A 14,297-nucleotide genomic window follows, 5' to 3' on the forward strand; every position below is an offset into this window, starting at 1 on the left:
TTCAACAAGCTTTGTTTAGAGCGCCAAACCTGAATAGAAACACCGACTTAAGGTAGGGACCCCAAGCTTTACTGTTCGGATTCTCCCATCTCTAATCAAAACATTAATTTAAGCAGTTATTCCATATTTTCTTCTTCACTTACTGCATTGCATGCCCTTTGACTTTAGGAAGATATTGAATCAGAAAAGTGTTTGAATTTTTAAGAAAGCATTTAGGTTCATGAACCACTGTGGTATTCATGCACAGAATCGATAGAATATAGCTACACAAGTTTTTGTGATAATTTATTTTTGTTTGTTCTGATGTTTAAAATGGCTGAAATGTATTTAATAAAAACACAATCAAAGTCTTATTTTACTTACAAAGGTTCTGTAATAGACAGAGCCGGAAAGGATCTTTACTTGCATTCTGCTTCAAAACCTTTTATTTTCACTCCCGGTGGATTCTCAGTTCAGTGCCTTTCATCTCTTTAAAACTTTACACTCTGAAATAATAAGGTGTAAAGAACCATCCTGGTGGGAGAATGGAGCTGAAATCATTCCGTCTGTTAGGAGATGGGGGACTAAGTGGATTTGATGTTTTTAAAACTTTTGTGACCTACGTTTCCCTGATCCTGACAGCTGTTTCACTGGCTTGTCTGGTGAAATTTTACAATACTCAGGATGAACAAAGTTTGTAACCTGAACTGTGAGGTCAGCTAGAAAGTCATAGTCTCTGGTGTCATGAAGGACATAAAGATGACCGGTCGAAGACGACTGAAACAAATCTGAAAATGAAATAATTTTCTATACAACCTCATACTGGTCAAAGTGAACACTGATGATAGAAAATAGACATTGTCAAGGTCTATGGACCATTAAAGGTTATACACAGTATGTATGATATTACCAATTTACCGTGAAGTGTAGCTTAATCAGACAGTTTACAAAATCTGTGCTGTAGCAAAAATGAGTCTCATATTGGATCTGTAAGTGCTTGCTGAAATGAACCATTCATTTTATGCTTTCATTTGACTCAACAGATGCCCGTGTACTTTATATCATCCAACTAAATGGCTGCACATCAGGATGTACATTAGGTTTGCATCTCTCTGAAGCATTTTAACATGGCTGGTTTTTCATGCCAGAAAATCAATGTTTTGAAGCTGTGTTTTACAGACGAAAAACATAAAGAGCAGTGTTTTATTTGGTGAATACGTACCAAAGCACAGTTATTTTAGCACAATGAAGCTGTATATGTATTGACATCTGTTACCCTTACGTCTGTTAAAAAAACAGCATATTATTCTTCTTGGAAAGTAAATGAGATTTCTGAAATGCACATATTGCTTTATTTTTTCCTTGCATATATGAAATTGCAAGAAAAATTATGAAAAAAAATCCACTCACGCCATTGTTCTTTGGCTTTTTGTTTTTATGGCATTTATTGCAAGGTAAAAAAGATTTGTGTGGTTATGGCAATCCCAAACTTGCAAAGTTTTTTTTTGTTTCTAATTTACATTTTTTTATTCTTCTGTGCACGATGCTGTAACAGGGTTTATTTTTTGCAAGATGACTATTGATCTCACTTTGGAGTGCATTGATTCCTTCCCAGGACATTAATTCACTCTCTCCACATATTTGCCATAGTTGCCGACTCCAGTGCAGAACATATAGTTAGGCTCATATATGGGTTATTAATATTATTATAAGTAATTGCTAATAATGATATGTTTATTTCTTTGTTTGTCCTTCATTTTTAGGAGATCAATAGTTAATAGCATAGCTGCTCATTGTTCTTGCATAATAGCTACAAGTTTTATAAGAAAAGAAAAACCTTCTAAATTCAATACATAGCATCAAAATATTTTATGTCTGCAAATATCAGTAAAAGCTAGGGCACATGTGTACCTGGGGGCCATGGGACCTTGAAAGCCTTCATCCCATTGACCACAACAAATGCAATGAGTTAATTATTTTACGTCTTTGTACATAGGATACAGTGGGGCTCATTGTTTCTGGAGGGTTCATTGTTGTCCTCTGGACAAGTGTCTTCTATGACCTCGGCACTCAATACTTGCGGGGACAGGCAACGCAGGCTTTGATATGCCAGGAAATATACACAACATTGATCACACCTATTTTTTTAAATTACTAGTACTTATTCAGCACCTATATATTTCCTACATATGTTGCATCACTTCACAAAGGTTATCTCAGGCTCTATTCAAACGTATTTATTATTCAGATTTATTTTTATTTTTGGATCCATTTTGTGATCTTAAAAATGGAAATAAAACTTTCCATTGCAATGTCCATGAATTTGTAAAGGGCAGAAGTATGAAAAAGCATCCTCCGTTTACCCTTTTTTGTCTGCTATCCATTTTTACACAACTATTTTATCTGTCCAGCGAAAGAGATGGGAAATTAATCACTTTTATTGTTTTGTTTATCTTGTTTTTAATTAACAACAAACCTTCACACGACAGACCCAAGGAAAATAAACCAAGAGTATATAAAAAATATATTTTATTAGGTAAATACACATACAAGATAAAAACAGGGCAGTAGCCACCAGTGCAGCAGCAAAGGTGGGGCTCCCGCAAGGACGACCTCATAAACGTACATAGCAAGTAAAACAGTAACAACTACTCTGGTGCCTAGCTTTGCATCCAGTAAAGGGATATATGTGGAACATACAATATGATATAAGATCAGTAAAAATAAACAGTGTGATCAATATATTAATAGGTAATCCAAGTGATCCACACTATACATATTAGAAATAAATACACTAAAAATAGCCAGCTAGGAAACCATATATATAAGCATAGTACTAGTAAGGGTATGGTTACCATGAGGAAGACCCCGGGGACCCACCACACCCGACGCGCGTTTCACAATGAAATGCTTCGTCCAGGGGTGGTTGGGTACTGGCCAGATAGGGGTTATAACACGGTCATGACCAATAGGAACAGAGATGAAAATAATGTTGAAAGTACTAACACCTGTGTATGCTGTATACTGATAGGAGGGCGTCCTGATGCTGCGTAACAAAAGCAACGAGGTGGCGTACGATACACTGTTAGAACGCCGAACCGAAAGTAAAAACCACCCGGAACCAGAAGTGACCACATCAGGTCAGCGCAACATAGGCATGACCACACGGGAATTCCGCCGCAGAGTGCGGGAACATGTCTTGGACATTGAAAATGCAGCCACCGAAGATGATCCTCGTAAATTAAAGCCAATACCTCGACACTTTAAGTCCCTACACCACTACGATCCTACAGGTCTGTCAGTAATGGGCATCGATCATGTTTTCATTGGCCCCCGTGGTGGCAATTGGAAGAGACTCTTAGCTCAAAGGGAGACGAGGTGGATACATCGCTTGATTACAATTGTACCACATGGCCTTAATGACCACAATAGTTTTGTTCCCTTTCTACCTACCTAAATATTGTGCTCGATTGGTATTGATTTCCCATTATATGCTGTGCTCTGAAGGTTGTTTTTAACTGGCTCCTTTTATTATTAAATATGTTGTGTGTGTCTGATTTTATGTCATTGTATTGATAGGGGTTATTGTATTATCATTCGGCCATCCTTCATCAATCCTCCACATCTGGACGTGTCGCTTGGATTCTTTTTCTACTTTGGGATCGTCTATTCAGTGAACCTTGGTACAGGTATTTGGAAATATCTGGACACTCGTCAATCAAGTTGTTTGTGTTTATTGTTATTACACACCATTGTTGTCACATGTTGTTATTGTTTTAGCGGTAGGCTGTGTCTTACCCATCTACTTAGTATCTATATATAATGTTTATTTTAACACTATTATATTTATACATATTTCTCACTATTGCTTTTATTCACACATACCTTCCCAGGTGGTTATTATTATTATGGCTTGTACACCTCTGCCATTTTTGCTTAGTGTCCTTATTGGTTACGTTGTTATGTAGTTCTATTATTATTTGACACTGTTTTTGTTTTGTTCATTTTTTCACTTTTTATTTCATTCTATACTTCTGGGTAATCTTTATTAATTCTGTATATGTCTGTGTTGTTTATTTTTAGGTTTTTCACTCATTTTTTAATTCTTTATTTTTTTATTATTATTTTTTATTATTTATTTATTATTTATTATTTATCATTATTTTCGTCTTATATTCATATTTATCTTTATTTTCATTGCTCATCTTTATTTGATCATGTTTTTTCTTCTCCCCTTTTTTTTTACCTATTTATTTATATTTATTTTTATTTTTATTATTTTATTTTATTTTTATTTTTTTTTCATTTTTTTTTTTTCATTTTTTTCATTTTTTTTGCAGTATCTTCTGCTTTGCTATTTAGTATTCGGATGTTTCTGGCCATAATTTTGGTTATTTTTGCTGTTCCAGTACCCGTCAGTTCCTGGGATCCCTGATTTCTAATTTATGCATCCTATCTGCTGCATTTTCTAGTCCTGCCATGTTGTTATGTGTCCTTTTAGTTTATTTTTCGGTTTATGGTCTTATTTATATGTCCCTTTATCTGTTCCGCTTTATTTGCGGTGCTTTGCACGTTACCGGTTATTGGGATTCTTCCTTTTCTCTTTTTATGCGTTATTGGTAATCACCCGTAGTGCAACGCACACTTCACTTCGGTGTGCCTTTTGTCCTGTTGCCAGTATGTGGTCTAGTTGTCAGTAACCATGGCTACCGTTCCTGTACGCTTGCGCATTCGCGGGCATGTTTGCAGATTCTGTGCGCCTGCGCCGTCACAGTTTGTTCGTCAGCTGCGTCCATCCCTGGCAGTGATGAGTCGTAATCTGCGCATGCGCTCTGTAGTACTCCCTCCAGTTACGGTCTATTCTCTGCCGCTATTGGCTCCAGGTGTTGTTGTGGCAACAGTTGCCATCAGCCTATGTTGCGCTGACCTGATGTGGTCACTTCCGGTTCCGGGTGGTTTTTACTTTCGGTTCGGCGTTCTCACAGTGTATCGTACGCCACCTCGTTGCTTTTGTTACGCAGCATCAGGACGCTCTCCTATCAGTATCCAGCATACACAGGTGTTAGTACTTTCAACATTATTTTCATCTCTGTTCCCATTGGTCATGACCGTGTTATAACCCCTATCTGGCCAGTACCCAACCACCCCTGGACGAAGCATTTCATTGCGAAACGCGCGTCGGGTGTGGTGGGTCCCCGGGGTCTTCCTCATGGTAACTATACCCTTACTAGTACTATGCTTATATATATGGTTTCCTAGCTGGCTATTTTTAGTTTATTTATTTCTAATATGTATAGTGTGGATCACTTGGATTACCTATTAATATATTGATCACACTGTTTATTTTTACTGATCTTATATCATATTGTATGTTCCACATATATCCCTTTACTGGATGCAAAGCTAGGCACCAGAGTAGTTGTTACTGTTTTACTTGCTATGTACGTTTATGAGGTCGTCCTTGCGGGAGCCCCACCTTTGCTGCTGCACTGGTGGCTACTGCCCTGTTTTTATCTTGTCTCACAGATGGTGTGAACAAAGCATGTATAAATCCACACTATGGTACCAGATAAAAAATTACAATTTTATTGAATCGTATAAAAGACATATATAAAACACATAACTACAAATCAAGAAAAGTGCAGTAAATCCACAAAAAGAGGGACATAAATGCCATAGGCAAATACACAACCCACATGAATACTGTCACCTATATTGGTGATAACCAACTACAAAGGCCACTCATTATATGTATGCCAGAAGAAGCTACCGCGAAACGCGCGTCGGGGCAGAGGGACGCCGAGGCTTTCACCCCACACATATCATCAGGTAATTTACCTTTACTTACCTCTACAGGCTGTTATTTTTTTGATATAGCCACTTTTGTTTGGGAACGCTACTATACCTGGGCTACTTTCCTTTTAGGATGGCCTATACATTTCTTATTATAGTAAGGCTAACGGTAGCCCCTCACATTCTGGCATACATATATTGAGTGGCCTTTGTAGTTGGTCATCACCAATATAGGTGACAGTATTCATGTGGGTTGTGTATTTGCCTATGGCATTTATGTCCCTCTTTTTGTGGATTTACTGCACTTTTCTTGATTTGTAGTTATGTGTTTTATATATGTCTTTTATACGATTCAATAAAATTGTCATTTTTTATCTGGTACCATAGTGTGGATTTATACATGCTTTGTTCACACCATCTGTGAGACATTGTGTTATTGGGTACTGTACCTCCCGTTTGGGAGGAATGTATGTCAGATTTTGAGAGCAATCATTGTGAATATATCTGTTTTTATCTTGTATGTGTATTTACCTAATAAAATATATTTTTTATATACTCTTGGTTTAGTTTCCTTGGGTCTGTCGTGTGAAGGTTTGTTGTTGGTTTTGCATTTTGGTTCCTTCATGACCCCGGCAGGGATATTATTTGGTGTTTTTTGTTTTTAATTAGTAAGGTTTTGAAGAAACAGATCATATTTACCCTTTCATAGAATTGTGTATATTCAGAGCACTATGGATGGTCAGCGACACCTCCAGGAAGACGGACTTACTTACAATACAAAACCTGATGCAAAATGGAAACCAGCATGTCCATTTTTAAGCTGATCCTTTTTTATTCTCTTTTTAATGATGGATCCATTTAATAAATCCATCTTTAAGATCCATTTTCCATCTTTTCATGACTGGTCAATTTCTTTAAAGGGACACTGTCACCTGAATTTGGAGGGAACAATCTTCAAATCTTCAGCCATGGAGGCGGGGTTTTTGGGTGTTTGATTCACCCTTTCCTTACCCGCTGGCTGCATGCTGGCTGCAATATTGGATTGAAGTTCATTCTCTGACCTCCGTAGTACATGCCTGCACAAGGCAATCTTGCCTTGCGCAGGTGTGTACTATGGAGGACCGAGAATGAACTTGAATCCAATATTGCAGCCAGCATGCAGCCTGCGGGTAAGGAAAGGGTGAATCAAACACCCAAAAACCCCGCCTCCATGGCTGAAGATTGTTCCCTCTAAATTCAGGTGACAGTGTCCCTTTAAGACTTGATTTGTTTCGGATAATAACTGGACATGTGAGTAGAGGCTTAGAGCAGAAGCTGTCCCCAAGAATGCGTACACTGTAGTTTTACCAATACATCAAATATTGTCCATTTGTAAAGAAGCTGGCACTTCATATCATAGCAAACCAACAAAAATCAGACTTACATAACCATAGCTGATATTGTAACATATAAAATCAATTTCTATTCAAAATACCAATAAAAACATATATGAAAAAATCTAAAAAAGCAGTGTGCCCAGAAGGGCAGAAAGGGGAGAAGCGGCGGCGAAACGTACGTTGGGGTGAGGGGGAAGTGGCAGCCATCTGCATCTGTGTTCCTGAGTCTGATTAAGGTATATGCTAGCCCTGTATATCTTTATATTGTTTACTGATGGGAATCCTATAAATTCATTGGTCCCTTGTAATACTTATGCCTCAGTATATTTGGGATAATTCTACAGTATAAAGATTATATGAGGAATTTTCTTATCATAGACTTTTTTTTACATTTTATTAAGGCATTTTTTCCCTTCATTCACTTGGATATATGATCTCCATCTATTCATGTTTTTTGATCTGACTTTATATAGGATATTTGCTTTTCCATACCTGGGGAGAACAGCTATACCACCATCTATTATATTGCATCAGGCAAACACTTCACCCTTCTGTGCACTCTGTTTTTTAAAAAAAATTTCATGTATGTTTTTATTAGTATTTTGAATAAAAATTGATTTTATATGTTACCATCTGGTTTTCTTCATTGGCTATGACTGTAATTTTACGGTTTATGCAGGGGTAGTCTTTGGTCAGATTTGAACCCAATGCCCCAGTGAAGCAAAGCAACAGGTGAACACTAGAGAAGAGCGAATTTGAGCATACAAGTTCAGGATTCGTACTGGACAGTTCGCTAGTTCTTCCGGAAGTCTGTTGCAATGTTCGGAGTTCCGAGAGAAGTCCATTTCAGAGAGATAGCGAAAGATTTTATTTTTATCCAAAGTTCAAGTTTCTATTGTTTTAAAAGAGGTTCAGGTTCTAGTTCAGGTTCAGGTACAGTTCTAGTACCCAAACTAAACTTTGGACTAAAGTTCGGGTTGGGTACCAGTACGCAAACTTCCACAGGTCCGCTCAACCCTAGTAAACACCCTAAGGAACAGTTTCTCAGCAATGTTTTCCAACTTACTGGGTGCACAATGTATTGCGCCCATAATCTCCATGTGTAGGAGGCATGTCTATACAGATTTTCAATCATTTACCCAGCACCTACAACATGTTTGGTGAGTACTTGAGATTTCTCCATTGTTTGGAGACCTTTAAATAACCCCGGAAATAAAATTTCCTTGCTGTATTTGGACTAGTACACTATCAGCAGCTTCACACTGTGGGGAATCTGGCTGAATTTCATTTTAATCCTTTCCATTATTTATCTTTTCATGCACGTTCCTCAGCCATTCTCCCATGCCTAATAATAATGTAATCTATTTAGGGATTCTATTATGAACATGGATACATTATATGGAAATGTTTTGGAATCTAATTTGAAGAGAGATAATTAAGCGAAACATTACAGTAATATAATCTGTGTTTTGTTGTTCCATATTTCAGTTTTTTCAGTGCATTGAACTACAGGCTTTATGTGGTAATAAAATGCTGTTGATCTGAACAACATCAATCTGTATTATTACCGCTGTAATGCAGAAAAGATAGAGAGAGTTACAGGCTGGGAAACCAGTAAAATGATTGACAGTAAAAACTAAAAAATGCAAAATTTACTATCGTTCCACGAGAAGCACAATACAAAAAAAGGTTTAATGAAGAAGATAAATAATGGTAATTGCAAAACCTCAATGTTGATTTATGTGTTTTCCTTATTATATATCTCTGTCTACATGAAGCATTTGTTTTACAGTGCTTACTCTTGAGTAAGTTAAGGAAACAACCAGAACCTTCCTCAGGCTTATACACAACACAATTTCTATCCTGAAACAAGAAAAAGCTGATACCACCATAAACTAATGCAATCAGAAGTAGCTTATCATCTAATCTCATCCCTCTAACTAAGCAGGTCAATTTCAATAACTAGATGTTGGGCGTCCAGCTGCATAGAAATACATGCAGCTGTACACTCCGGCCCCGAGTGCCGGCGGCAGTGCCTGGTATTGATGCAAGAGACTCACGAGAGTTTCTCGCATTGCACACGCAAGTGTGACCCCAGCCTAAAGGTACCTTCACACTCAGCAACTTTACAACAAGAACGACAACGATCCGTGACGCTACGGCATCCTGGATAGCGATCTCATTGTGTTTGACATGCAGCAGCGATCTGGATCCCGCTGTGATATCGCTGGTCGGAGCTAGAAGTCCAGAACTTTATTTGGTCATCAGGTCGACGTGTATCGTCGTGTTTGACAGCAAAAGCAACGATGCCTGCAATGTTTTACATGGAGCTAACAACCAGCTACAACGATAAGTGAGTCGCCGTTACGTCACTGGATCGCTCCTGCATCGTTCTGGAGTTACTGTGTTTGACGCCTCGACAGCGACCAAAACAGCGACGCTGCAGCGATCGGCTCGTCTATATCGCTGCAGCGTCGCTGAGTGTGACGGTACCTTTAGTCACAAGTTCCCACCCAAAGACACAAGATAATGCCTTAAAGGCCCCTGCTGATGTTGGTGGGATCGGCCCACGGTCCAATGTGTATGGAGAAAATGGACTCTTCCTTGAAAGTTGATGTCAGGGGACATAAGGGTTTGGACTGTTTGATTTGCAGGGTCAAAGCTTTTTCATTCTCCAGGAGATAAGCTACTGCTAATTAGTAGAAAAAGTAGAAAGTAGGAACCACGCATTCATTTTTATCAAAAAATCATTCCAACGGTAGTTATCTAATGTGAGTGGGGGCCTAGAAAGACAATATCACAGGACAGTCCTTGGGATCTTGTCACTCTCAAAGCATTGGTTTACTGGATGGAGACAAAGGGAGGCTGCTTTCATTATTAAAAAGACAGTTATCATTGATTGTAGGATCTTAAGAGTAATTGGCTAACATTGAAAATTTGTGCAGTGTCCGTCACAGCTGTTCTCTATGGTGCCCATGTAGTGACTTTGATGCACACATAAATGAGGTCAGTAAGTGATGCTGATAGCATACGTGTATGTATGTAAATGCTAAATGGCTACAACAGTTTAATGCAGATTTGCTGTAGGGAAGTTGTGAATGTAAATTCTATCCTGTGATGTGTGTGTGTTATTATCAAGCCTATTCCCATAGTCCGAACAACTGATTTCAGCAAACATACCGCATAAGGTTTGACGATACAGACATTTTTATTTCCATGGTAATTATATAATTAGGACACCGTATTTACATTCAAACACAAATTTTCATTATTATATAAATTGAATGTATCACTTTAAAATGAGGCACTGTTGAAATCAATTTTTTATAATAGTTATTTTTCTAATTATAATGAATTCTCAATTTTCAGTATAGCAATCTATGTTACAAAAAAATCCTGAGATTTTGCAATTTTCACTCTTGCCACTAAGCCTAACATTAGGCTCTTACATTCTGTACTGTACCACATTTGACAAGGTTTCTCTTTATTATTATAGGTAAGATTACAATGACTGATCATACCACTATATACAATAAATAACAGGGGATCAATCATTCTCAATAAATAATGGTCACAGCTCACCTTCTACCCTTCTCTGGTTAGTCACCTTCACCCAGATCAGATACCTAGAACACTTTCCTGAATATTAATGGCTATGGACAATGTAGATCCTGTAAAGCCTATCTCCAAATGCTGTTCACAGAAATTAAAAAGGCTGTCCACTACTTTAACACTGATGACCTATCCTCAGGATAGGTCATCATCATCAGTGCTTGTTAGGGGTAAGACATCTGGCACCCCCGCCAATTAGCTATTTTCAGTGTTGGGAGCAGCCAGAATTGATCAGTTACAAAGCTCCACAGCACAGCTCCGCGTACTGTATAGTGGCCGTGGCCGGGTGCTGCAAATCCACCCCTATTGATTTGAATAAGTGATGGATGTGCAGTACCCAGCAGTGGCCACGATCAGTAGATGGAGCTGAACTGTACATCACTGGTCACTTCCGGCCTCAGTCAATACCAAGAACAGCTGATCGGCGGGTTGCCTGTTGTCGTGACCCCCAATGATCAGACATTGATGACCTATCCTAAGGATAGGCCATCAATGTTAAGGCAGTGGACAACCTCTTTAAGGCAAAATGTCTGCCCCATAATCATGTACATAAAAAAAATCTAAAAATCAATTAAAAATGAAAACAGAATGGAAAACAATATATAACAGTATATTTCACTTTTTTACTTTAATTATTATGTAATACTTTAGAAGGTACAGTCCCTTTATAATGTATGCATAGATGAAGGCATGTACAGTAGGTATTAACTTTTAATAATGGGGAACTTTATTTAAAAAAATTATCTTGGGTTAAATCTACAATTTTTTTCAAACAGAAGTTCAGATGGCTTCATTTTTTTAGGATAAACTTGGCACTCACAGAGCGGAAAAAGGTGAAAAAAGTTCCATTTATTATGCATCCAACATGTCGTTAAACGTTTTCTGTCCTCGTATGGACCTTCCTCAGAATTGGATGCCAAGAGGAAGAGGAATCCATTGTAGGCTAGTGCATTGGTAGTTGTCGATTTGCATTGCTGGGATGGCGACGCAGATTGCGACTACCAATGTGCTAGCCTACAACTACATGTTGAATGCATAATAAATGGAACTTTTTTCACCTTTTTCTGCTCTGTGAGTGCCAAGTTTTTTCGACTACATATGTTACAGGCTGAATATCCTACTTGGGCACCTCATCGCTTTACTGTAAGAATGCCATGAATATTAAATGTTCATTTTTTAGGAGCACACAGTTTGGGCAAGCAGAATGATGAAGACATTGGTGTGAACTGTTAGTCAAATAGAAGTGTCCACTCCCCAGCAATCTGAATGTCAGGGCAGAAGTCCATCTTAAAACAGGACTCAAAATTTTTAACCTTATGAGCTGTTAAGCCCTGTTTTTTTCATGTGTGTGTCCTAGGCATAGAACGCATGTATGAACTCAACACAAACACATTATCACTGGTACAATGATACAATGCTACTTTTTTCTGCTAAAAATCCAAATCAGATTCTTATATTTGGATGTAACATCATTTCTACACTTTCTTAGTGCCTTATGGAAAAGCCTCTGCATCTGTTAATAAGGAATAACAATATTTCTCTTAGCAGATAATCCTTTCTTATTTTATGGCAGAGATTCAAGACAGGATTAAGCACTAGTATGAACTAAATGTCATATAGATGTAAGCGTTTTTTCAACAGCGGAAAAAAATAGAAAATCAGGATAAAAGGATTAAGAACAGTTGTTATATTACTCTAGGGATATGATCACACTGAGTTTTGTAGGATAATTTGGAGCTGAAACTGAGCGGAAACTTTTCAAAAGCTCCTCAAATATTCAAAACTCTTCAAAAACGTAGCTCTTTTGCTTAGTTTTCAGGTTTTAAAAATTAGAAAAAAGACTTGGGTGCACATATCCTTGATAGTTCTGAAAACTAATTTAACATTATTATTTGGGTCTTTTTCCAGGTACCAAAGACATGAATTTAATCATCACACTTGTCTTTTCTGATGACTAATTCAATTTCAAACAGTTAAACATCAAAAACAGTGAGATGAAATGTTATGGATCATGGTCTGGGATGATTTAGTGAATCCTGCTTTGAGCAGGTGGGTGCGCTATATGACCCAGGAGGTCCCTTCCAACTCTACCATTCTATGTTTCTTTGATTCTATGGATGTTCAAGTGACAAAAATGTACACCTACCTGAAAAGTGTCTGTACATTGACTATTGTCTTTGCATCTGCCATATAATCCTCCTCGGCACTCATCGTGCTTTCCTTGTCCACAACCACCATGTTTGCTGCAAAAGTTACTCCACACTTCAGCAAGTCATCTAGGCTTTTGAAAACACAAAAATGACTTAATGGTTCTATATACAAGCCATAAACTAAACTAGTAGAACATATGTAGAACACAGATAGCATGCAAAGGTGAAATATTGGTTAGTTCATTGTAATTGAACTGTGTTGAACTGTCATGACTCTGGACAGGATGGTTTCGCCTCCATCCTGGTCAAGTCAGGGTTAATTTTAATTCGCCTCTCTTTGGTTCTGGGGCCGCTATTTAATGTGGGCAGTTCCTGGATTTGGTGTCTGTGTTACCTCTGTATTCTCGGTTTGTGATTACTGACGCAGGTTACTCATCCGTAAACATTGTTGCTCTGTGCTTGTGTGCTTTGCTGTAAATGACCCAGTTTGTCCCCTGACATTTTCTTCGGTATCCTGCTTTGCACTGCCCTGTCCTTCCTGGTTATCTGACCCACTTGGCTTGTCCTCGTTTACTCTTTGTCTTATCCCTAGGTACTACACTCTTGTCTGGCTTTAGACCCTCGGCTTTCCCTGACCACATTTTACTGTTTGTGCCTTGCACTCCATGCACTCAGTTACCTTCCCAACACTCACGTGCGGTGACTTCGCCCCCTTGTCACCTGACTGCTCAGTACAAGGTCCTGTGTGCTTTGCTTAGTGTCATGTTCCTACATCCCCTGCACTCGTTTCCTTGTCCCCTGATAGCACCCCCTAGGCAGCACCAGTGACACCATTGATGTCATCACATCAACAAATGGATATTTGCCTATTATAAGATTTAACTAAACTTTCTTTTTTTTTACAATCTTGTCCTTTGAAGAAAGTTATGAAGTTTCGCAAACCACATTGCTATAGGGATTGTCTTAATTCCTGTAAAATTTCATACAAGTGACTCCCAAACCCTCACTTTTCCCAAGTCAAGTTGCTTGCCATGAGCTGCACTGATATCAGAACATGCTCATTTGGAATACAGAAGATGGCAGTGAAAAACTCAGCACTTGTCTCCTTCAACTAAAGTTGTAATTATCAAAGCCATTCCCTGCAATAGGCTCTTCAACAGAGTTAGTGGGACTGACCTTTTCACTACCATCATCTATACCCCAAATAAGTACATTCTAATATCAATACAACTAAATGCAGGAACTAAGACTAGGGAAAAGCAGAGATCTGGTAGTCACTTACATGCAAAATTTACCAGAATGAAGACACAAAAAGGACTTCTAGCCAGTAGTGCATGACCACAGCATCTATGGTCCTCAACATTGCTCACTTTTTGGTGCTATTTCA

At 38.2% G+C, this 14,297-nt stretch overlaps 1 protein-coding gene across 1 annotated transcript in view; it reads right to left on the reverse strand.

The window, feature by feature from the left end:
• Positions 1 to 14,297, reverse strand: part of KCNT2 (potassium sodium-activated channel subfamily T member 2) — a 1,033,274-nt gene that overhangs the window by 205,421 nt on the left and 813,556 nt on the right. The window contains exon 21 of the mRNA XM_069737282.1: positions 12,907 to 13,041. Coding sequence (XP_069593383.1) covers positions 12,907 to 13,041 — 135 coding nt within the window. The remainder of the gene's footprint in view (positions 1 to 12,906; positions 13,042 to 14,297) is intronic.

Source organism: Ranitomeya imitator, chromosome 8, assembly GCF_032444005.1.
Source record: "Ranitomeya imitator isolate aRanImi1 chromosome 8, aRanImi1.pri, whole genome shotgun sequence".
Classification (NCBI taxonomy): Eukaryota; Metazoa; Chordata; class Amphibia; order Anura; family Dendrobatidae; genus Ranitomeya; species Ranitomeya imitator.